The sequence below is a fragment of the Hypanus sabinus genome, chromosome 17 (genome assembly GCF_030144855.1).
Source record: "Hypanus sabinus isolate sHypSab1 chromosome 17, sHypSab1.hap1, whole genome shotgun sequence".
NCBI lineage: Eukaryota > Metazoa > Chordata > Chondrichthyes > Myliobatiformes > Dasyatidae > Hypanus > Hypanus sabinus.
The window spans coordinates 58264894-58289371 of record NC_082722.1 but is presented as its reverse complement, the minus strand read 5'-3'; the positions used below and the strand labels follow the sequence as shown (position 1 = coordinate 58289371).

Sequence of the window (24478 nt, the reverse complement as noted above, 5' to 3'; positions counted from 1 at the left end):
GCAGCTCATATCTGGTCCAGGTGTATCAGATGCCCTAGAGTAGACTTGACTTGATTGCCAATGGCCTTGGACCAAACCTTGTAATTGACATTGTCACGTACCCCAGGTTAAAGAACCAGCAGAAATGGAAAATACTTTGAGTCTGGTATTACTAGTAACTAATAGTGTTTATTAGTAAACTAAGCAATACAGTACTATAAAATGCAAATATATGAAACAGGTTAGCAATGATATATACAGAAGTGTGGAAATAGGAACCAAAATTAGGCTCTTTCAAACCAAGGGGTAAATGGATACAGTCTTAAAACATCATGGAGTGTTCAGTTCAGGTCGAGGTAGTTGGTTGAGTAATGAGGGAAGGAGGGAGAGAGGGAGAGGCGGGGGAAGAGAGAGAGGGGGGAGAGGGAGAGAGACCGTTGATTTTCCTGTTATCACAGGAGGATTTTGATCAGTTAGGAAAGTGCATTGAGGAATAGCAAATGGATTGCATTCTAGATTAAGTAGGAAGTGATGTATTTTAAAGTCAAGCTAGCACAGGATATAAACAATGAATGGTAGGGCACTAGGGAGTGTATTGGAACAGAAGGGGCCTATAAAAGTGCAAGTTCATTGAAAGCAGCATCACAGTTAGCACAGTAGTGAAACTGGCATTAAGCATGCAGGGCCATGCTGGGCTTCATCATTCAGGGCACCGACTGTAGGATTTAGAACAATATGTTGCAGTTGTATGCAAATAAGTAATTGGTAAGGCCATGCATGGAATATGCTGTACACCCTATTGTAGAAGAGTTATGACTAAACTGAAAAGAACACTGAAAAGATTTATGAGGATGTTACTGGAACTGAGAGAGAAGTTGGCCAGACTAATCTTCCTAAGGAGAATGAGGTGCAATCTTATAGCAATGTTTAAAATTATGAGAATCATAGACAAGATGGATGGTTACAGTCTTCTCCCTGGAGTAGGAGAGTACAAAACTGGGGGGGGGGGGCATAGATTTAGAGAGAGAGAGGGAAGATTTAAGAGAGATGAGGGCAACCTTTTCACAGAGAGGGTGGTGAGTATATGGAATGAGCTGTTTGAGGAAGTGGTTGAAACAGGCACAGTACTATCATTTAAGAAGCACTTGGATAGGTATGAGGAATAGCATGGCTTAGAGGGATATTGGCAGAATCAAGGAAATTGGGAATAACTGGATGGGCAGAATAGATTCAGGGCTGAAGAGCCTGTATTTGTGATGTATTGCTCTGTGACTCATGAATTTAGACCTGCCGGTCTGCAATGTATTTCTAGATAACACAAAATTAATCAGAATCTTCACTGCATTAAACCCTTACTACATTAATACTAACCTGTTTTGAAAAGAGATGGTTGGATGATGGCCACTTTAACTCCCCAGATGGCAAGTTCGAATCTCAAAGTGTTGGAAAAAATGCTTAAAGCAGCTTTTGAGGCATTATATGGTGCAAACCTCATGATTGGTACACTTCCTGCATTGAGACAGATCAGAACAACTTTGAAAAAGTCTTGACATTATGAAACTTAGCCTGGGCTTTCTCAGAAATTAATTTTTACCGTTGTGTCATACAAAGTCAGATTAGGCATTAGATATCTAGAGTCACATATTTAATAATGCCAAACATTAGAATCAAGGTCCAAAGGTTTAATTTTAAAAACACTACAATTATTAAGGTCCCAAAATATTAATATCATAAATTGAGTACACTATCTGGATAACCACTTCTCTGGTTTGCATGAGTTTGGTTGGATAGAATATCATTTTTATATAAAACTAAAAACTATTCTCAAATTCACTTAATTAATATCCCACAGACTATGGAATCACTTACAAAGACTCTTCATTTCATGTCCTTGATACTTATTGCTTATCTATTCTTATTTTTTTCTCAGCTCAAGCTGGTAAAACTTGAGGTATTGGCACAGCCAAGCATATTCATTGCTCAGTTGTTAGGAACTTCCGGACTACTCTCATGGTGCATGGTATTGTAACTTTCTCGAGATTTATAAATACTGCTGAGTAGGGCTAATTATTTAATGGTATTGTGCAGTGACTTTGCAATGATACCTGTTGTCGATATTACCTATGGGACAATGTACACCCTGTTCACGTTCCAAAGTCCTTCTTTTAATTCAGCATATTTCTGCTGTTTTTCATTTTTGATTTGTGTATGTTGTGTGCATTTGGAAAGGTTGTGTTTATTAAATGTAAGTGTTGAACCATATTTCCGGCATCTGCTGACCCGCTTGTACTTTTCAGGCTCATGATGCATTTGACAATAGACAATAGACAGTAGGTGCAGGAGTAGGCCATTTGGCCCTTCTAGCCAGCACCACCATTCACTGTGATCATGGCTGATCATCCACAATCAGTACCCTGTTCCTGCCCTCTCCCCATATCCCTTGACCCCACTATCTATAAGAGATCTATCTAATTCTCTCTTGAATGCATCCAGAGACTTGGCCTCCACTGCCTTCTGGGGCAGAGCATTCCACATATCCACCATTCTCTGGGTGAAAAAGTTTTTCCGCATCTCTGTTCTAAATGGCCTACCCCTTATTCTTAAGCTGTGGCCTCTAGTTCTGGACTCACCCATCAGCGGGAACATGCTTCCTGCCTCCAGTGTGTCCAATCCCTTAATAATCTTATATGTTTCAATCAGATCCCCTTTCATCCATCTAAACTCCAGTGTATACAAGCCCAGTCGCTCCAATCTTTCAACATATGACAGTCCCGCCATTCCGTGAATTAACCTTATGAACCTACACTGCACTCCCTCAATAGCAAGAATGTCCTTCCTCAAATTTGGAGACCAAAACTGCACACAATACTCTAGGCGGGGTCTCACCAGGGCCCTGTACAGCTGCAGAAGGACCTCTTTACTCCTATACTCAATTCCTCTTGTTATAAAGGCCAGCATGCCATTAGCTTTCTTCACTTGCCTGCTTTACCTGCATGCTTGCTTTCATTGATTGATGTACAAGAACACCTAGATCTCGTAGTACTTCCCCTTTTCCTAACTTGACTCTATTTAGATAGTAATCTGCCTTCCTGTTCTTGCCACCAAAATGGATAACCTCACATTTATCCACATTAAGCTGCATCTGCCATACATTTGCCCACTCACCCAACCTGTCCAACTCACCCTGCATTCTCATAACATCCTCCTGATATTTCACACTGCCACCCAGCTTTGTGTCATCACCAAATTTGCTAATGTTACTTTAATCCCTTCATCTAAATCATTAATGTATATTGTAAACAGCTGTGGTCCCAGCACCAACCCTTGCGGTACCCCACTGGTCACAGCCTGCCATTCCGAAAGGGACACGTGAATCATTACTCTGTTTCCTGTCAGCCAGCTAATTTTCAATCCATGTCAGTACTCTGCCCCCAATACCATGTGCCCTAGTTTTGCCCACTAATCTTCTATGTGGGACTTTATCAAAAGCTTTCTGGAAGTCCAGGTACACTACATCCACTGGCTCTCCCTTGTCCATTTTCATCGTTACATCCTCAAAAAACTCCAGAAGATTAGTCAAGCATGATTTTCCCTTCATAAATCCATGCTGACTCGGACTGATCCTTCTACTGCTATCCAAATGTGTCATAATTTCATCTTTTATAATTGACTCCAGCATCTTTCCCACCACTGACGTCAGGCTAACCGGTCTATAATTCCCTGTTTTCTCTCTCCCTTTCTTGAAAAGTGGGACAACATGAGCCACCCTCCAATCAGCAGGAACTGTTCCTGAATCTATAGAACATTGGAAAATGATTACCAATGCATCCACGATTTCTAGAGCCACCTCTTTAAGTACCCTAGGATGCAGACCATCAGGTCCCGGGGACTTATCAGCCTTCAGACTCAACAGTCTATCCAACACCGTTTCTTGCCTAATATAAATTTCCTTCAGTTCATCCTTTACCCTAGTTCCTTTGGCCTCTATTACATCTGGGAGATTGTTTGTGTCTTCCCTAGTGAAGACAGATCCAAAGTACCTGTTCAACTCATCTGCCATTTCCTTGTTCCCCATAATAAATTCACCTGTTTCTGTCTTCAATGGCCCAATTTTGGTCTTAACTATTTTTTTGCTATTCACTTAACTAAAGAAGCTCCTTTATATTCTTGGCTAGTTTACCTTGGTACCTCATTTTTTCTTGGCGTATTGCCTTTTTTGTTATCTCCTGTTGCTTTTTAAAAGCTTCCCAGTCCTCCGGTTTCCCACTCATCTCTGCTACGTTATACTTCTCTTTTATTTTTATACTGTCCTTTACTTCCCACGTCAGCCACGGCCACCCCTTACTCCCCTTAGGATCTTTCTTCCTCTTTGGAATGAACCGATCCTGCACCTTCTGTATTATTCCCAGAAATACCAGCCATTTTTGTTCCACTGTCTTCCCTGCTAGGGTATTGTTCCATTGAACTTTGGCCAGCTCCTTCCTCATAGCTCCATAGTTCCCTTTGTTCAACAGTAATACTGACATATCCGATTTTCCCTTCTCCTTCTCAAACTGTAGGTTAAAACATATCATATTATGGTCACTACCTCCTAACGATTACTTTACCTCGAGGTCCCTGATCAAATCCGGTTCATTGCACAACACTAAATCTAGAATTGCCTTCTCCGTGGTAGGCTCCAGTACAAGCTGTTCTAAGAATCCATCTCGGAGGCACTCCACAAACTCCCTTTCTTGGGGTCCAGTACCAGTCTGATTCTCCCAGTCTACCTGCATGTTGAAATTCCCCATGACAACTGTATCATTACCTTTGCGACATGCCAATTTTAACTCTTCATTCAACTTACACCCTACATCCAAACTGCTGTTTGGGGACCTGTAGATTAACTCCCATTAAGGTCTTTCTACCCTTAGAATTTCTGAGTTCTATCCATACTGACTCTACATCCCCAGATTCTATGTCCCCCCTGGTAAGGGACTAAATATCATTCCTCACCAACACAGCCACCCCACCCCCTCTGCCAGTCAGTCTATCCTTTCGATAAGATGTATATCCTTGAATATTCATTTCCCAGGCCCTGTCCGCTTGAACCCATGTCTCAGTTATTCCCACAACGTCGTACTTGCCAATTTCCAACTGACCCTCAAGCTCATCTACTTTATTCCTTATACTTCGTGCGTTCATATATAATACTTTTAATTTGGCATTCCCCTCTCCTTTCATATCAATTCCTATTTCACTTGGCCATACTGGTGATCTCTTCTTGAGCTTTCTACTCCATTGATTCTGTTGTCTTTTTTAACTTTTCTTATTTTCACTTTCCCTTTAACTCCATCCTTATATTTCCAGTTCATCTCCTCCCCCCAACTACTTAGTTTAAACATATCCGTGTCGCAGTGGCAAACCTGTCTGCCAGAATGCTGGTCCCCCACCTACTAAGGTGCAAACCGTCTCTTTTGTACAATTCATCCCTACCCCAAAACAGATCCCAGTGGTCCAAGAATGTAAATCCTTGCTTCCTGCACCAGTTCCTCAGCCACACATTCAGATCCATTATCTCCCTGTTCCTGCCCTCTCCAGCACAAGGAACTGGAAGCAAACCAGAGTTAACCACCCTGGAAGTCCTGCTTTTCAGCCTTCTTCCGAATTCTCTGAAGTCCCGCTACAGAATGTCCTTCCTCTTCTTCCCGATATCATTTGTGCCGACATGCACAACCACTTCCGACTGTTCATCTTCACCCTTGAGGATTCCCTGCAATCGGTCCGTGATGTCCTGGATCCTAGCACCAGGGAGGCCACACACCATCCTTAAATCTCACCTGTTGCCACAGAAACCCCTTTCCGTACCTCTTACTATGGAGTCCCCTACTACCACGGCTCTTCCTGATGCCTGACTCCTCGACGTGTTAATTCCTTCAGCAGAAAATGTACATGGTGTTCAAGGTCTAAAACTATTCAAAGTTTAAAGAAAGATGACTTGTTACGAGACACTCCAACCACAACGATTTCCGAGATTTAAACACTCTTAACTCTCTGGAGTACGGATAGCTGGCGTGGCCCCTTTAAAGGCGTAAGATGTTCCCGTTAATTGACAAGCATGTTTTGGATGTCAAAAAATGAGTACTTAAGGTAACACCTGAACATCGGTTCAGTGCGCAATCATAAGCCTACTAGTGATTTTTGACTAGTGTTTGTTTTCTGTTGTGTTTCGTGATCCCGTCTGAGACCGTGTCTTGATCCCAGCCTTGGATACTCCAGCATTTGGGTCCAAGCCATCCTTGTCAAGGACTGTCGTCACAGTACATTCGGACCAACATGGGCTCAGTGGGGTATCAGAGTTTATCGTCCACTGTGACCAGCTATAGCAAAGATATTCCCATAAGGAGCCTGGTGATTCATCACCACCAAGTAGCCATTGGTCAACTTTGGCAAGGAGGAAGCCAGAGTCACCAGGGAGAACTAGTCGGTCCTGCTCCAGAGCCAGAGAGATTCGATGGTAAGCCAGGCTCTTGTCATGGCTTCCTCATTCAATGTTTATTAATATTTGAACTTCAGCCATCCCGGTTCCCTTTGGAGCGTGGCAAAATGGCCTTCTTTGTCTCTCTCCTGACTGGAAGAGCTCTGCCCTGGGTCACTGCACATTGGGATTGTAAGTCAGAGTACTGCACAGATTTGGAAGTGTTCAAGGCCACCATGAGGAAGGTGTTTCATTACCCTGCCGGATCCAGCCAAATTTCAGACCTTGGCCCAGGAGGCTGGTTGGAATGGGGAGGCCTTGGCCACACTATACCGTCACAGACTTCAAAACGAAATGGACCAAGCAATGATTTCACCTTGGGAGAGCCAGCAGAGAACTTAGAGGTTCTCATTGACCAGTCCAACCCTCTCAATAACTATCTGGCTGAGCAAGAGTGGAATAACTTCAGGAGGTTGAAAAGAACCCGGTCCAAGCCCGGACCCAATCTCAGGCCATGACCAGCCATCACCTGTACAAGATCCAGTTGAACCCATGCAGGCCAGTTGCCCTAGACCCTCTGCTGATGAGAGGTGCCGGTACTAAAGTCAAGGTTGCTGCTTTTACAGCGGGGAAGCAGGTCATCTGTGGGCCGAATATCTGAAGCTGCAGCCACCTGGGAAACTGCTAAGACTGTCCAGTGTTGGGAGGACTGTTACAGTAGCAGCCACTATGCCTAATGCCATGGATTCTGGTTTCATACTGAAGACAGGATTCACCTCAGGTGAGGCTGTTGAAGGTTTTTGTGGACTCAGGGGCAGCAGGTAATTTTCTGGATTTAGAAACTGCCCGTTGGTTCGACATACCACTGCAAGAGTTGAGCCAGTCCTTGCCCACAACTGTCGTAGACTGTCCGGACAGATCCAGCAAGACTGTGGAATTGCAGATGAGGATAGGGGATCACGTGGAAGACATCAGTTTCTCAATTATTGATTCTCCACTCCATACCCCTGATCCTTAGGTACCCTTGGCTGTCCCAGCATAACCATCTGTGAACTGGGGAGAGGGGGGAATCATTGCTTGGTCCAGTCATTGTAAGAGGCTTTGTTTACAGCATGGTGTTCTGATACCCAGGTTCTATAGCAGGCATGAGCAAACTACGGCCCGCGAGCCAAATGCGGCCCGTTAAGCTTTTTAATCCGGCCCGCAGAACTTGATGAAATTATATTAATAAACCTTGTTAACGTTTTCTCCCCGCAATTCTGGCGTTTTCCCAATAGATGACGCACTCTATATACATTGACCTTTGTTGAGGTGCAGCGTATTACTCCACATTTGCGCTTTACTTTGTGACCTTGTGGCGACCCATTTCCTGGCACATCCGAACCGGCTCACAATTAGCCAGCGTTCCGGCTAAGAGAGATAGCCTGCGGGGATTTGCGAGCACAGAGCTCCGCATACCGGCGCGCTCTCCCTGCTTTGTCATTCTGCGGGTTGTTGTTGAGTTTTGGCACAGGGGACAATTGAATAAGAAGGAGCAGGACAAGTAGACCTGCATCTCCTACCGTTTTTGAAATAAAGACAGTCAGGAGGAGAGTGATGATGATAATATCTTGAAGGATAACAGAATTTTCAGTGCTTTAAAATAATAACTGTTACTATTAAAAAAGATGTATTTTATTCATTTAATTTTCAGTGTTTTAAAAGTCATTTCAATAAATAGCTAAATACCATGGGACTTCAAAGACAGATATTTTGTTGTAATGCATTTGTTTATTTTCAATTGAAATTAAAGCACATGTTTTCTACATATCCCATGATATTTTATTTTCTCTTATGAGGTGTATTACCAAAACACTCCATCCATCTGCTCCTGGTCCGGCCCCCCTGTCAAATTTTAGAACCCTTTGTGGCCCACAAGTCAAAAAGTTTGCCCACCCCTGCTCTATAGTGACAAGCAACCCATAAGGGCAGGCTTCAGCACAAGGGAACCTGAGACCTAGCCCAGTCCTCAAGAGCGTAGAAGCTATTCTAGCCGGCTCCCGACACAATCTAGTCAGAATCCCACAGGATCTAGAGGAAGGGAATTTCTAGGAGAGAAGACCAAGCCTGAGTAGTCTGGGAGACTTGCCGCTAAGCTGAAGGGAAACAGCCTCAAGGTCTCTGCACTGATCCTTGAAGCCTATTGCCAGGAATGCAAGAATCCTCCATAATGCCTCTTTGGCATTGGCTGAGGACACAGACGGGGAGTCAGACTCTGATTTGGCCACTGTTTCCACAGATAAACTTTGTGAGCTCATAGAGAGGACTCTGATGTCTGTCAAATCACCCCTTGTCACCAACGAAATCTCAGGAGTCAACCTTGAAGGAAGGTCCAGAGGAGATAACAACCAAACCAGTCAAAATCCCGTCTTTTTATGAGGACTTAGAGAGTAATATAGACAATAGGTGCAGAAGTAGACCATTCGGCCCCTCGAGCCTGCACCGCCATTTTGAGATCATGGCTGATCAATTACTATCAATACCCGGTTCCTGTCTTGTCCCCATATCCCTTGATTCCCCTATCCATAAGATACCTATCTAGCTCCTTCTTGAAAGCATCCAGAGAATTGGCCTCCACTACCTTCTGAGGCAGTGCATTCCAGACCCCCACAACTCTCGGGGAGAAGAAGTTTTTCCTTAACTCTGTCCTAAATGCCCTACCCCTTATTCTCAAACCATGCCCTCTGGTACTGGACTCTCCCAGCATCTGGAACATATTTCCTGCCTCTATCTTGTCCAATCCTTTAATAATCTTATATGTTTCAATCAGATCCCCTCTCAATCTCCTTAATTCCAGCGTGTACAAGCCCAGTCTCCCTAACCTCTCTGCGTAAGACAGTCCAGACATCCCAGGAATTAACCTCGTAAATCTACGCTGCACTTCCTGTACAGCCAGGATGTCCTTCCTTAACCCTGGAGACCAAAACTGTACACAATACTCCAGGTGTGGTCTCACCAGGGCTCTGTACAAATGCAAGAGGATTTCCTTGCTCTTTTACTCAATTCCCTTTGTAATAAAGGCCAACATTCCATTAGCCTTCTTCACTGCCTGCTGCACTTGCTCATTCACCTTCAGTGACTGATGAACAAGGACTCCGAGATCTCTTTGTATTTCTCCCTTACCCAACTCTATACCGTTCAGATAATAATCTGCCTTCCTGTTCTTACTCTCGAAGTGGATAACCTCACACTTATTCACATTAAATGCCATCTGCCAAGTGTCTGCTCACTCACCCAGCCTATCCAAGTCACCCTGAATTCTCCTAACATCCTCATCACATGTCACACTGCCACCCAGCTTAGTATCATCAGCAAATTGGCTGATGTTATTCTCAATGCCTTCATCTAAATTGTTGACGTAAATGGTAAACAGCTGTGATCCCAATACCGAGCCCCGTGGCATCCCACTAGTCACCACCTGCCATTCCGAGAAACACCCATTCACCGTTACCCTTTGCTTTCTATCTGCCAACCAGTTTTCTATCCATGTCAATGTCTTCCCCCCTGATGCCCTGAGCTTTGATTTTACCCACCAATCTTCTATGTGGGACCTTATCAAATGCCTTCTGAAAATCGAGGTACACTACATCCACTGGATCTCCCCTATTTAACTTCCTGGTTACATCCTCTAAAAACTCCAACAGATTAGTCAAGCATGATTTACCCTTGGGAAATCCATGCTGGCTCGGCCCAATCTTATCACTGCTATCTAAATATGCCACTATTTCATCCTTAATAATGGACTCTAGCATCTTTCCCACCACTGATGTCAGGCTGACCGGTCGATAGATCTTCATCAAGGAAAGGCCTCGAGCCTTACTGCACTGACCCTAGGACCATGCCATAGACCTGCTGCACAGTACTTGTCCTCTGCAGAGTCAGGCCCAGAGAGAAGCACCATGGAGGAGTATTGCCACAGGCTTCATTCAGCCCTCCACCTCACCCACTAATGTAGATTTCTTCTCCATACAACAGAAAGATGGGAGTCTGTGGCTGTGCATTGATTACAGGGGATTAAACCGCATAATGACCAAGAATTGTTGCCACCTTCCTTTATGAATACGGCTTTCGAGATGCTTCAAGGGGTGAGGGTATTCACAAAATTATATCTCCAGAGTGCCTACAATCTGGTCTGTATCAGGGAGGGTGATGAGTGGAAGACGGCATTCAATACACTGACAGGCCACTACGAATAACAGGTTATACCATTTGGCCATGCCAATGCCCCAGCCACTTTCCAAACCCTTATAAATGACATGCTCTGGAATACTCTCCACAAGTATGCCTTCATCTACTTGGATGGATGATATCTGAATCTTCTCGAAGTCCATGGAGGAGCATGTCGCTCACGTGAGGGACATTTTTAAAGAGGCTACTAGACCGTGGGCTTTACGTCAAGTTGGAGAAATCTGAGTTTCATGTGACGACTGTTTAATTTTTGGGTTTCATCTCTAATGGTAATCACGAGATGGACTGTACCAAGACCCAGGTGGTCAGAGACTGGCCACCACCATCCAATATCGAACAGGTCCAACAGTTCCTGGATTTTGCTAATTTCTACCAGAATTTCATCAGGAACTTCAGCCTGGTAGCAGCTCTTCTGACGATCCTAGGACATCCAGGGGCCCTTTTGTCTGGACTACTGAACCGGAGACTGCTTTTGCAGAGCCTAAGCAGTGGTTTACCACAGTTTCCGTCCTGGACCTTTCCTTCACTGAGGAGGTGGAAGCCTCACATGTCGGAGTAGGTGCCGTCATATCTCAATGGTCACCTTCAGACAGTAAAATGCACCCGTGTGCATTCATCTTCAGGCAGCTATCCCCCTCAGAGAGGAACTATGACATTAGGAATTGGGAGCTACTTGCTGTTAAGTTAGCCTTGGAGAAATGACATTACTGGCTGGAGAGGACCAGGAAACCTTTTAACGTTTAGACTGATGATAAGAACCTGCCCTATATTCAGGAGGCCAAGAGGCTGAATTCCAGGCAGGCCAGGTGGTCTTTGTGTTTTTAACCGGTTTAATTTCATCCTGACCTATTGATCGGGATCGAAGAACCAGAAACCTGATAGCCTGTCCCGACAGTTTGATGAACTGGAATGAGAGGAGCAGCCTACCACATTTTGCTCCAAGCCAGGGTTGTACTGCCAACTCATTGGGGAATCGACGCTCCTGTTCACAGGGCTCAAGCACGAGGGTAGATTCCTGAGAACGGTCCTCAGGGTAGACCGTCTGTCCCAAGTTCTGCCCAGTCCCAGGTACTGCACACCCAGAGATTGCCAGGAGCCCCGAATTTACCAAGAGGAGGTACTGGCAGCCTGGAATAATAAGAGAAGTTCAGCAGTGCTTGCAGGCATTGCAGGGTGTATGCCCTGAATAAGGAGCCCTGTACCCGACTTCAGGGGCACCTCCACCCTCTATCCATTTTGAAAAGACCTTGGGCACACATCTCCATGGACTTTGTCATGGCTCTCTCACCAGCCAGGGGAAGTTGGTCAACATAGTGATTGTTGATCGGTTTTCAAAAGCCTACAGGTTCATTGCTTTGGAGAAGCTATCTTCTGTGGCAGAGATGGCCAGGTTTCCAGGGTTCGCGGATTCCCAGTGGACATTGTCGCAGATCGTGGTCCACAATTCTCATCACATTTCTGGGAGGCTTTCTGTAAACTGATAGGGGTAACAGGAAGCCTCTCCTCTGGGTTTCATCTGCAGCCCAACAGCTGGATGGAGCTGAGGAAACAAAATTTAGAATGTACCCTGAGATGCCTGGCCTTGTTGGGTGGTGTGACCATTTGATGTGGATGGACATCATCCACAACACCTTACAGCACTCAGTGTGTGGAATGTCACCATTCAAGTGCCAGTTTGGTTATCCTACACCTCTCCTTCTGGAACAGGAAGCACAGGTTGGGGTCCCTGCAGTAGAAGATCTTGTCTACCACAGCAAAGACAAATGGATGAGGGCAAGAAAGATTTTGCTGGCCTCTACCCAGGAAGCAGAGACAAAGGCATACCGAAGAAGTTTGCGTCCTACGTTATAGCCTGGGCAACAGGTCTGACAGTCCACTCGTGATTTGCCTCTCTGAGTGGAATCTAGGAAGTTGGCACCCTAGTTCATTGGTCCCTTTAAGACCCTGAGGGAAGTAAACCTGGTGGCTTAAAGCTTACAGCTCCCCAAGTCCCTAAAGATCAACTTCAACGTCCACAGCTCTAAATTAAAACCTGCCTGCACCAGCCCATTAGCCTTTCCACCATCAGCCCCGTCACCACCTGGGTTTATCGAGGAGGTGAAGGTCTTCACAGTGAGAAGACTTTTGGTTCTGTGTACTGTTCGAGGTGTTTGACAATACCTAGTAGTCAGACTGGAGGGAAGGTGCTGGGTGCTGGAAAAAGAAATCCTGGGTCCAACTCTCATCCACGATTACCGCCCCTCTGAGCTGCCAGGGGCACCGGGAGTCAGCCTTAGGGGAGCTGGTCACATTATCAAATGCTCCCAGCCGCACCAGCTTCCAAGATGTACATGCTTTAACTTTCCGGAGTACGGATGGCTGGTGTGGCCTCTTTAAGGGTGTAGGACATTCCTGTTAGTGATAAGCATATCTTGGGCACCAAGAATTGAGTTTTTGAGGAAGATCTGAACATAGGTTCAGTGCTCAATCACAAGCCTACCAGTGATTTCATCTAGCATTTGTTTTGTGCTCAGTGTCTCGAACCCAGCCTCAGATATTCCAGTATATGGGTCCAAGCAATCCTTGTCAAAGACTTTCATCATAGAATGCAACAAAGATTTTTACTCCCTCATGTTTTGAGATGGATGTAAGAAATAAAATTCTAATTCTGTGAAGGGCTATTATTTCAGTGACATAGAGTAGGAGTGCTGATCTCCTCGCTGGCTCTCAGATGAAGTAGGATTACATGGAGCAGAGTGGAGCTAATGATTGTGCTGTGGCGACCCACTTCCCAGCGCACTCGAACCGGCTCACGAAGTGGTGCGCGCCGGCATTGAGCTCGGTCCCAAAAAGGGTGTCAGGCCTTCTTCACCAGCAAGGGGAAAAGTCCACATGCGGGACGGGACTGTGAATATGCACCTCCTACAGCGTTCCAGCACAGGGAGGGAGGGAACAGGAAGGCTTTAAAGCGAGGCCGCAAAGTTTGAATAAATCTCTTTTGCAACTGCAACTCACCAACAGCGTGTTGTTATTTCAGTGCTGTGTGTAGTACACCACCATTGGTGACCCCGACGGCCCAAACAATATTTGGACCGGAGATGAACGATGCCACATCTGTTCATGCAGTTTCGTTAAAACTGCCAAGCTTCTGGATGCTGCAACCTCACCTATGGTTCCCGCAAGCAGAAGCCCAATTCCACATTCGGCAGATAACCTTGGATGCCACAAGTTACTACAACATGGTGAGCTCCCTCAACCCAGAAACAGCCTCCCAGGTTAAGGAGTTCATACAGTCGCCCCTGGAGGACGGCAAATACACAGAATTCAAAGCCTTGCTCACAATGACTTTCGGACTCTGACGGCGCAAGCGAACTGCCCACTTACTGCACTTGGATTGTTTGGGAGACAGGCCCCCGTCGGCTTTGATGAACGAGATGCTGGCCCTGGCTGGAGGACACAAGCCCTGTCTCATGTTTGAGCAGGCGTTCCTAGAGCAGCTGCCCGAGGACATACGCCTGCTGCCGTCCGACGCAGATTTCAGTGACCCCCTGTTGTGACGGAAAATAACTGGTTCTTTGAGTCTCAATAGTAGAGGCCTGGACACACACAGTTTTAATAATAAGGAATTTATTTACAAGGGGAAGTCGGGTCAACACAAGCAACTACAATACACAGGAAGCGGTGTGGGGACAGGGTACAGTTACACAAACAAAGAACACGGGAAAAGCACTACAACAGCTATCCCCCTTGACCTTGGATAGCTGTGGCTCCCTTACCAGGACAAACGATAGACCTTCCCAAACATAAATCAATGCACTTACCTTCAATGAGGTGGTCTGTAAGAGAGGCCGATCCAGGGACAAGTCTCACCTTTTATAGCATGGGGCTGGGTGAGATAATCCAATTAAGGTGACCAATAATTTAGGTGTGCATTGATTAGTTGGGAGGGACCAAATGTTGATTGGCATGTGGTCGGTATCTCTGGATACACCCCCGTAAGGTGGCAGCCCGGGCAAACGTGCTGTGGAAAGCCAAGAAGGAGAGTGGGGCGTCCATTGCACTGATCGCCAAGCCACGCGCCCAGCAGCAGACCAGACCAGGCCCGGCAGCAGAGCCCACTAACCCCAGAGGCAGGGGTGATGAGGCCAACGAACAATGGTGCTCCTACCACCAGCAGTGGGGTGCAGAAACCCGCCGTTGTCGCCCGCACTGCAACTTCCCGGGAAACGCCAGGGCCAGCCGCCGCTGATGGCTACGGCGGCTGGCCATCAGGATAGCCTCTTATATGTCTGGGACAAGCAGTCGGGACGCCGCTTTTTGGTCGACACAGGAGCCGTGATCAGCGTCTTACCTCTGACGAGTTTTGACACCCACAACAGAGAACCGGGTCCCACCCTGAGGGCTGCGAATGGCAGCACTGTAAGGACCTACGACACCCATACGGTGCGGCTACAGTTCAGCTCCAGCCAGTTCCTGTGGGACTTCACACTGGCCGCCGTAGCCCAACTGCTCTTGGGGGCAGATTTTTTGCGAGCTCACAGCCTACTGGTCGACCTGCAAGAGAAGACACAGGTACACGCTGAGACCTTTCAAACGTTCTCCCTGGCGAAGCCCAGTTGCCGGCCCCACACCTAGACTCCATCACGCTGTCCGACAATGACTTCACCAGAGTCCTGGCAGAGTTCCCATCGGTTCTGGCAATGCAGTTCACGGCAGCCATGCCCAGACATGGAGTACAGCACCACATCCCGACCCAGGGACCACCCCTCCACGCCTGTGCTCGAAGGCTTCCCCCGGAGAAGCTCCGACTGGCAAAGGAGGAGTTCAAGAGGATGGAGGAATTGGGGATCATATGGCGGTCTGACAGCCCATGGGCCTCCCCCCTGCACATGGTGCCCAAAGCAACAGGGGGCTGGAGACCATGCGGCGACTACCGCAGGCTGAACGAGGCTACAACACCGGACCGCTACCCTGTGCCGCACGTTCAGGACTTTGCAGCAAACCTGCATGGCGCACGGATCTTCTTCAAGGTAGACCTCGTCCAGGGATACCATCAAATCCCGATGCATCCGGAGGACGTCCCCAAAATGGCACTCATCACCCTGTTCAACCTTTTCGAGTTCCTCCACATGCTGTTCGGCCTAAAGAATGCTGCACAGACATTCCAACGGTTAATGGACTTGGTGGGACGTGACCTGGACTTCGCGTTCATCTATTTGGACGGCATCCTCATAGCCAGCAGTAGTCGTCAGGAGCACCTGTCCCACCTCTGTCAACTCTATGCCTGACTGAGTGAATATGGCCTAACAATCAACCCCGCTAAATGCCTGTTTGGGCTCGACACCATCGACTTCCTGGGCCACAGGATTACTAAATATGGGGCAACCCCTCTGCCCGCCAAGGTAGACGCGGCCCACCACTTCCCCCGACCCAACACAATCAAAGGCCTGCAGGAATTCGTCGCTATGGTGAATTTCTACTACTGCTTCCTCCCCTCAGCAGCCCAAATCATGCACACCCTGTTCATCCTGATGTTGGGTAAGGGCAAGGACATTACCTGGGATGACGGGTCCGCAGCCACTTTCGTTAAAACCAAAGAGGCCTTGGCAAACACTGCGATGCTAGTGCACCCCAGAACGGACGTCCCTACCGCCCTCACAGAGGACGCATCCAACATGGCAGTCGGTGGGGAGCTGGAACAACTCATCAAGGGTCGCTGGCAACCCCTGGCTTTTCTCAGCAAACACCTATAACCACCCAAGCTCAAATACAGTGCTTTCGACCGGGAACTGTTGGTGCTATACCTGACAATCTGGCATTTCAGGTACTTCTTAGAAGGTAGGCCCTTCACCGCATTCACGGACCACAAACCGCTTACCTTTGCGTTCATGAAAGCGTCCGATCCCTGGTCGTCCCACCAGCACGCCACCTGTTCTACATCTCTGAATACACGACGGATGTCCGGCATGTCTCGGGAAAGGACAATGTCATAGTGGAAGCTCTCTCCAGACCTAACATCCAAGCTCTGTCCCAAGGGGTAGACTATGAAGCGCTGGCAGAGGCGCAGCAGGCAGATGAGGAGATCCCTAGTTACGGGACTGCAGTCTCCAGTTTGCAGCTCCAGGACCTCCCTGTAGGCCCAGGTGAGAGGACCCTACTCTGTGACGTAACCATCGGCCAACCCCACCCCATCGTCCCGGCAGCGGCACATTTTCAACTCCATTCACCACTTAGCGCACCCCTCCATCAGGTCAACCGTCCGGATGGTAGCCAACAGGTTCGTTTGGCACGGACTCCACAAGCAGGTCAGTGAATGGTCACTGATCGTGCACGCAGTGCCAAACAGCCAAGGTGCAGCGGCACACCAAAGCCCTGCCACAGTAGTTCCACCCCACCCGCCGGCGTTTCGACCACATTCATGTGGATATTGTGGGCCCCCTGCCAGTGTCGCAAGGAGCGCGGCACCTCCTGACTATTGTAGTCCGGTTCACAAGATGGCCAGAGGCGGTCCCGCTCACCGACATCACCTCCAAATCTTGCGCCCCAGCACTGATTGCAACCTGGGTATCTTGCTTTGGTGTACCAGCCCACATTACCTCCGACAGAGGCGCCCAGTTCACCTCCAGCCTGTGGTCAGCTATGGCCAGCCTTTTGGGGACACAGCTGCACCACACAACTGCCTACCACCCACAGTCGAACGGACTGGTGGAGCGTTTCCACCGTCACCTGAAGTCGGCTCTCATCGCCCGCCTCAAAGGGCCTAACTGGGTGGACGAGCTTCCCTGGGTCCTGCTCAGAACCCGCACGGCGCCCAAAGAGGATCTGCACACCTCGTCGGCCGAGTTGGTGTACGGCGCACCCCTGGTCGTCCCAGGAGAGTTCATACTAGCCCCAAGGGGGCAAGAGGAAGAACCCGCAGCAGTCCTGGACTGACTACGTGAGAGGCTCGGTAACCTGGCCCCCATACCCACTTCACAGCATGGGCAGAACCCGACCTGCGTACCCAAAGACCTGCAATACTGTAAGTTCGTTTTTGTACGAAAGGGCAGACACCGGGCACTGCTACAATGGCCCTACGAGGGGCCATTTACGGTGATCAGAAACAATGGGTCCACAGTCCTGCTGAACATTGGGGGGAAAGAGGAGGTTTTCACGGTGGACCGACTCAAACCGGCCCATGTGGACTTGGCACAGCCGGTCGAGATTCAAGCACCGCGGCACAGAGGCAGACCGAGGACACTGGGGGGGTGTATCGCCGGTTCCGGGGGGGTTATGTGGCAACCCACTTCCCAGCGCACTCGAACCGGCTCACAAAGCGGTGCGCGCCGGCATTGAGGTCGGTCCCAAAAAGGGCGTCAGGCCTTCTTCACCAGCTAGGGGAAAAGCCCGCGCGCGGGATGGGACTGTGAATACAGCATTCCCGCCCGGGGAGGGCGGGAACAGGAAGGCTTTAAGGCGAGGCCTCTAAGTTTGAATAAATCTCTTTTGCAACTGCAACTCACCAACTGCGTGTCGTTATTTCAGCGCTGTGTAGCACATCGCTACAGTGCAACATTATTCAGAGAGGATTCCTGCAACATGGATGGAAGGTTTCCTTGACTTTGGAGTCAGCAAAAGTTCTTCAAGAAACTTTGTAAGCTGCACTAGAAAGCCCAGCAATAACATTAACCTACTAGCTGAAATGGCAGAACATACAACAGCAAGTCAATCAATGCACTATCAACATTTTCATTTGTGGTGTTGCAGAATCTCAAAGCAACATAACATTCAACAGGATTTACTGAAGTATTTTTAACAAAGTTAGAAGTACTTATTAATTATATAGTTATAATCCTACCACAGTTTTGATCCATTCTTAAATCAAATACTTATTATTTCACTGTAAACTAGCAAATGCAGTTTTTTGATAAACATGAGATTAAAAACATAGGGTTTTATATATACCTTGCAATTTTTCTTAAGAATGTGTATTGACACCTTAACAACATTGTTTTCTGGCTAACTAATTCCTCTATCGGTATTAGCATATCGGGGAAAGTATTATAAACAAGAAAAATTGAGTGCATGTTATGTCTGGATACATTGATACCAAAATTACTGATGAAAGTACCACACCTGCAAGGCTGGAGACGTTAATGAGTCTGCCTTTGGCTTGCCGAAGTAGTGGAAGGAATACTTTAGTAACTTCCACAGCCCCGAGGAAGTTCACCTCCAGGCAATGTTTATAAGCGTTCATGGGGAGAATTTCTGCTTCAGCAAATACTTCTAGTATGCCAGCGTTGTTCACAATACCCCAAAGTCCTAAAGACAAAGAAACATGCTTCAGAGAACAAAATCACATTGCAACAGCTTTACCTGGAATTTGTGCATCAAAGGAAGTGGAGAAGAAACTCACTAGTTAAAGAAAATCCCAATAAAAAAATAAACTAAAGGAGTTAGGGAAAATAGGACACTCAGCTAGTAAAGTTTATAAGATAAAATGACATCTGTGGTTTTTCTGATTTTCATGTATTCAGGAAACTAATGAAAACTGAAATAAATAAAATGAAGGAAGAAAAAGAAAATAGAATTCTGAAAATGTGAAGTATGAAACCAGCCAGGGGTAAGGATAAAGAAGAAAAACCTTATAAAAGAAGTACTCCAGTGACATAGGGAGCAATAACCAAGGAACAACCATCTCAGAACTACCACTACTACTGGTGATTGTTCTGAGTAGACTGTCCACTCAGAACTCAGAGAAGACTACCCCCTCCCCAATAGGAGTGAGTCTGGTAACTTCATATGGAAACTATGAATCTTGGAATTTAGTATAAGAAGTGATAAGATAGAACCATGGATCAAACGTGAAGTTATTACAAGACAGTGTCATGCAAAACAATATACATAAAATGCTGGAGGAACTCAGCACGCCAGGTAGCACCTGTGGAAATGAATAAACTGTGGATGTTTTGGGCTGAGACCCTTCATCAGGACTGAGAAGGAGCAAGACACCAGAATAAAAAGGTGGGGAGAGAGGAAGGAGGCTAGCCGGAAGGTGATGGGGAAAGCCAGGTGGGTGGGAAAGATTAAATACTGGAGAAGAAGGATTCTTATAGGAGAGGACAGTAGACCACAGGAGAAAGGGAAGGAAAAGAGGACCCAGGGGAAGTAATAGACAGGTGAGAAGATGTGAACGGTCAGAGCAGGAAATAGAGGAGGGGGGGAGGGAGAATAATTTTTTTACTGGAAGGAAAAATCGATATTAATGCCATCAGATTACAGATACCCAAATGGAATATAAGTGTTGCTCCTCCACCCTGAGGGTGGCTTCATCTTGGTACAAGTAATAAGAAAGTTATGGCTGCATTAATGGGGCTATATTACAGACTGCCCAACAGTCAGAGGGATTGGGTGGAGCAAATTTGTAGAGAGTGCAGATTGATGCAAGAAACATAAGGTTGTTACAGTAGATGATTTTAACCTTCCACGTATAGACTGGGACTAGCTGGGGAACACATTGTCAAATGAGTTCAAGAAAGTTTTCTGAATCAGTACTTGGAAATCCCAACTAGAGGGAGTGTGATACTTAATCACCAACTAGGGAATGAGACAGAAGTTTATGTAGGGGAACATTTTGTATCTAGTGATCGCAATGTTATTAGCTTTAAAATCAATATGCAAAATGTAGGTTTAGGTCGAGTTTTAAAGTGGACGAAGGCCAATTTTGATGGAATCAGAAAGCATCTGGCAAGTGTGGATTGGGATAGGCTGTTTTCTGGCAAAGGTGTACTTGGTAAATGGGGGTCTTTCAAAAGTAAAACTTTGAGTGTAGAAAGATTGTATGTGTTTGTCAGAATAAAGGGTAAAGATAGCTGTTACAGGGAACCTTGGTCTTCAAGAGACATTGAGGCCTTGGTTACGAAAAAAGGAGGTGCATAGAAGGTATAGGCAGGTAGGAACAAATAAGGTGCTTGTGGAGTATAAGAAATGCAAGAGAACACTTAAAGAAATCAGGAAGGCTAAAAGAAGGCACGAGGCTGCCTTAGAAGACAAGGTGATGGAGAATCCTAAGCGATTCTACAGATATGTTAAGGGCAAAAAGATTCCAAGAGATAAAAATAGGTCCTCTGGAGGATCAAAATGGTAATCCGTGCGTGAAAACAAAAGAGGTGGGGGAAATCTTAAATGCATTTTTTGCGTCTCTTAACTCTAGAGACAAGCACAGTGTCTGTAGAAGTGAGGCAAAATGACATCAACTTCTTGGACTTGACACAAAATACAGAGGAGGAGAAGCTTGCTGTTATGAGGCAAGCCAGTATGGCTAAATCCATGGAGCTTGAAGTGCTGTCACCTCAGATCCTATAGGAGGCAGGTGGAGAAATTGTCAGGGCCCTAGCAGAAATATTTAAATCATCATTCACAATGATAGAGGTATCAGAAAATTGGCAGATAGCTGATGTTGTTCTGCTGTTTAAGAAGGACTCTAAAATTAAACAAGGAAATTATAGGCTGGTGAGCCTGACATCAGTAGTGGAAACGTTATTGGAAGATATTCTAAAGGGATGGATGTATTAGTATTTGGGTAGACATGGACTAATCATTGATAGTCAGTATGGCTTCGTGTATGGCAGGTCATGTCTACCCAATCTACTGAAGTTTTTCGATAAAGTTACCAGAAAAGTTGATGAAGACAAGGCAGTGGACATTGTCTACATAGATTTTAGCAAAGTATTTGATAAGGTCCCACATGGGAGGTTGGTCAAGAAGGATCATTTGCTCGACATTCAAGTCGAGGTAGTAAATTGGATAAGACATTGGCTTTCTGGGAGAAGCCAGAGAGTGGTGGTAGATGGTTGCCTCTCTGACTGGAGGCCTGTAACTAGTGGAGTGCCATGGGGATTGGGGATTGGTGCTGGGTTTTTTGTTGTTAGAGATCTATATCAATGATCTGGATGATAATGTGATTAATTAGATCAGCAAATGTGTGGATGACACCAATACTGGGATGTACTGGACTGAGGAAGACTATCAAAGCTTACAGCACAATCTGGACCAGCTGGACTGAAAAATGGCATATGCAAATAATGCAGTCAAGTGTGAGGTGTGGCACTTTGGGAGGGCACACCAAAGTAGGTCTTTCACAATGAATGTTAGTGCACTGAGGAATGGAATAGAACAAAGGGATGTGGAAATACAGGACCATAATTCATTCAAAGTAGCATCACAAATTGATAGGGTTGTAAAGAAAGCTTTTGGCACATTGGCCTTCATAGATCAAACTATCAAGCACAGGAGATGGGATGTTATATTGAAGTTGTATAACATGTTAGTGAGGCCTGATTTTGAATATTATGTGCAATTTTGGTCACCTACCTACAGAAAAGATGTAAATCAAGTTAAAAGAGTACAGAGAAAATTTACAAGTTCGCTGCTGGATTTGGAGGACCTGAGTTATATGGAAAGATTGAACTGGTTAGGATGTTATTCCTTGGAATGTAGAAGATTGAGTGATTTGATCAAGATACACAAAATTATCAGGGATATGGATACGGTAAATGCAAATAGGCTTTTTCCACTGAGGTTGGGTGGGACTAAAACTAGAAGTCATGAACTAAGGGGGGAAGCTGAAAAGTTTAAGAGGAAAGTTTTCTTCACTCAGAGCATGGTGAAAGCATGGAACGAGCTACCAGTGCAAATGGCGCATGCAAGCTCGATCTCAACCTTTAACAGAAGCTTAGTAAGTAAATGGTTGGTAGGGGTATGGAAGACTATGGTCACTGAGGTGTAGGTTGATGGGAGTAAGTGGTTTAAATGGTTCAGCACAGAATGGATGGGCTGAATGGCCTGTTTCTGTGCTGTACTTTTCCACGACTCTACGCATCTAAGAGTTGGGGAGTATTACCAGGGAAGTCTTTGAATATTGACTGTTCTATGTAGTAAACAAGAGGCAGGCAAAGCAGGGCCCATGCAGTTGCCCATGGCTACCCACAAACTATGAAGTTTGGATAAAATGGGAAGAGCCGAAGGAAAATTGTTGAAGGTGAGGACCAGTTCTGCCAAACAGAGGAGGGTGGTGGCTGTGGAGGGGCATTGGTTGGTTCTTTTTTCAAGAAAGAAGCAGAGAGCTTTGAGGCAGTCAGGGCCAGTGAACTGAAAATTACTGAGGAGATTGGGGACCTGAGAAATATCGTGGATGTGGGTGGGAAGGGACTGAACCAAGTGGGATAGAATGGAATTGAGATATGAAGATGCAATTTTAGTGGGGCAGCAGCAAACAGAGACAATAGGCCTACTCAGACAGTCCAGTTTGTGGACTTTGGGAAGGAGGTAGAAGCAAGCAGTGCAGGAAAGGGAACTGAGTTTGATTGGAATTCTCTGGTGTTGATGAGGTCAGTGATGGTGTTGGAGACAGTTTTCTGATGGTCCGAAGTGGGGTCCTCTTCAAGGGGTAAGTATGAGGAGGTGTCTGAGATGTGCTGCCTGGCTTCAGCAAGTTAGAGGTCAGGGCACCACACTACAACAGCACCCCCTTTGTCTGGGGGTTTGATGGTTAGGTTGGGATTGGTGTGGAGAGAGTAGTGGGCAGTGCGTTCAGAAGGGGTAAAGTTCAACAAGAAGGGAGCAGTACTGAAGTTGAGACAATTGATTTCTCATTGGTAATTTGAAATGAAAAAATCCAGAGAAGGCAGAGAGTCAGAGTGGGGTGTCCAAGAAGAGGAAGAGGGATGAAGACAGGAGAAGGAATTATTCCTGTGGGGTGTAGAATCCTTGCCAAAGAATTGGGTTCAGAGATGGAGGCGACGGAACAAGAACTTGACGTTGTGGCAGAGTGGAACTCACTGAGGTGCAGATGAAGTGGGACAAAGGTAAGGCCCTTGCTGAGGACAGAACAATCTATCTCAGTGGTATGCAAATATACTTAAGTAATTCAAACTCAAATAAAGATTAAGTAGGGTCAACAAGCTTTAAATTACATTCCAATTCTGACTAAAAATGTAAATCTATTTAATGTACAACAGGAGAATGATGCCTAAAGTTATGGACCTCATAATGAACTATTCTACTGAAACTGAATTAACATAATGTGTTGAATGATTAATAGAGAATGAACTAATGACTCCTATTAAGTATGATGTCTTTGGAAATGTGAACATCATGTAATGTATGGGAAGTTGTACATTCCTCAGTTACCTGTAGTTACTGGCTTTAAGGAACAAGTCAATGAAACAGGAAGCAATTTAAATACATAAATATATGCAAATTTCTCAGGATAGGGTTATAAGTTGGCAGAGTGTTCTTCAATTTCAATTGCAGTGCTTTTTATAACATTTCAAAGAGTAAATTGGACAGATTTTTTTCTTTAAAAATAGTGGTTTATGATTAGCAATTAATATCAACATAATGCATTAATTTGCACAATAATTTTGGTCACTGTGCCAAATAACATGTAGCTGTAGATCAGAGAGCATGCAGTAGCAAACAAAAATGATCTAAAAGGAAATCAAACCTTGTCTGGAAGGTAGAGATTGCTGAAATTACTGAAACACAAAGAAGGGCAAGGAAACAAAATGTGAAGAGGATATTTGGAGATTACAGAGAGATATAGATGAGTTTTGTAAGTATCAAGTGGGAAGATGATGTGAAGTTTTCCATCTTGTCAAGATAATTTATATAAAAACATTTTATCTCAATGTTGAGATTACAGAGCTTCAACAATTTATTCGCCATGAAGGAATTAAAAAATGTAAAAAGAACATCTAAGTAGAATGACTCAAGGTCAGTGAGAGTAGGCAAACTAAATGTCTTTGTTCTTGCCATGCCCTGGAAGGAATGGAGACTGCCATTTTGTGAAATCTC

At 45.8% G+C, this 24478-nt stretch overlaps 1 protein-coding gene across 2 annotated transcripts in view; it reads right to left on the bottom strand.

Annotated features, from left to right (window-relative positions):
• The window catches only part of LOC132406977 (17-beta-hydroxysteroid dehydrogenase type 2-like), a 45059-nt gene that overhangs the window by 4936 nt on the left and 15645 nt on the right, over positions 1–24478 (bottom strand). For both annotated transcript variants that reach the window (XM_059993150.1, XM_059993151.1), the window contains 2 exons: positions 18758–18943; positions 1351–1488 (listed from right to left, as the gene is read on the bottom strand). In XM_059993150.1, coding sequence (XP_059849133.1) covers positions 1351–1488; positions 18758–18943 — 324 coding nt within the window. The remainder of the gene's footprint in view (positions 1–1350; positions 1489–18757; positions 18944–24478) is intronic.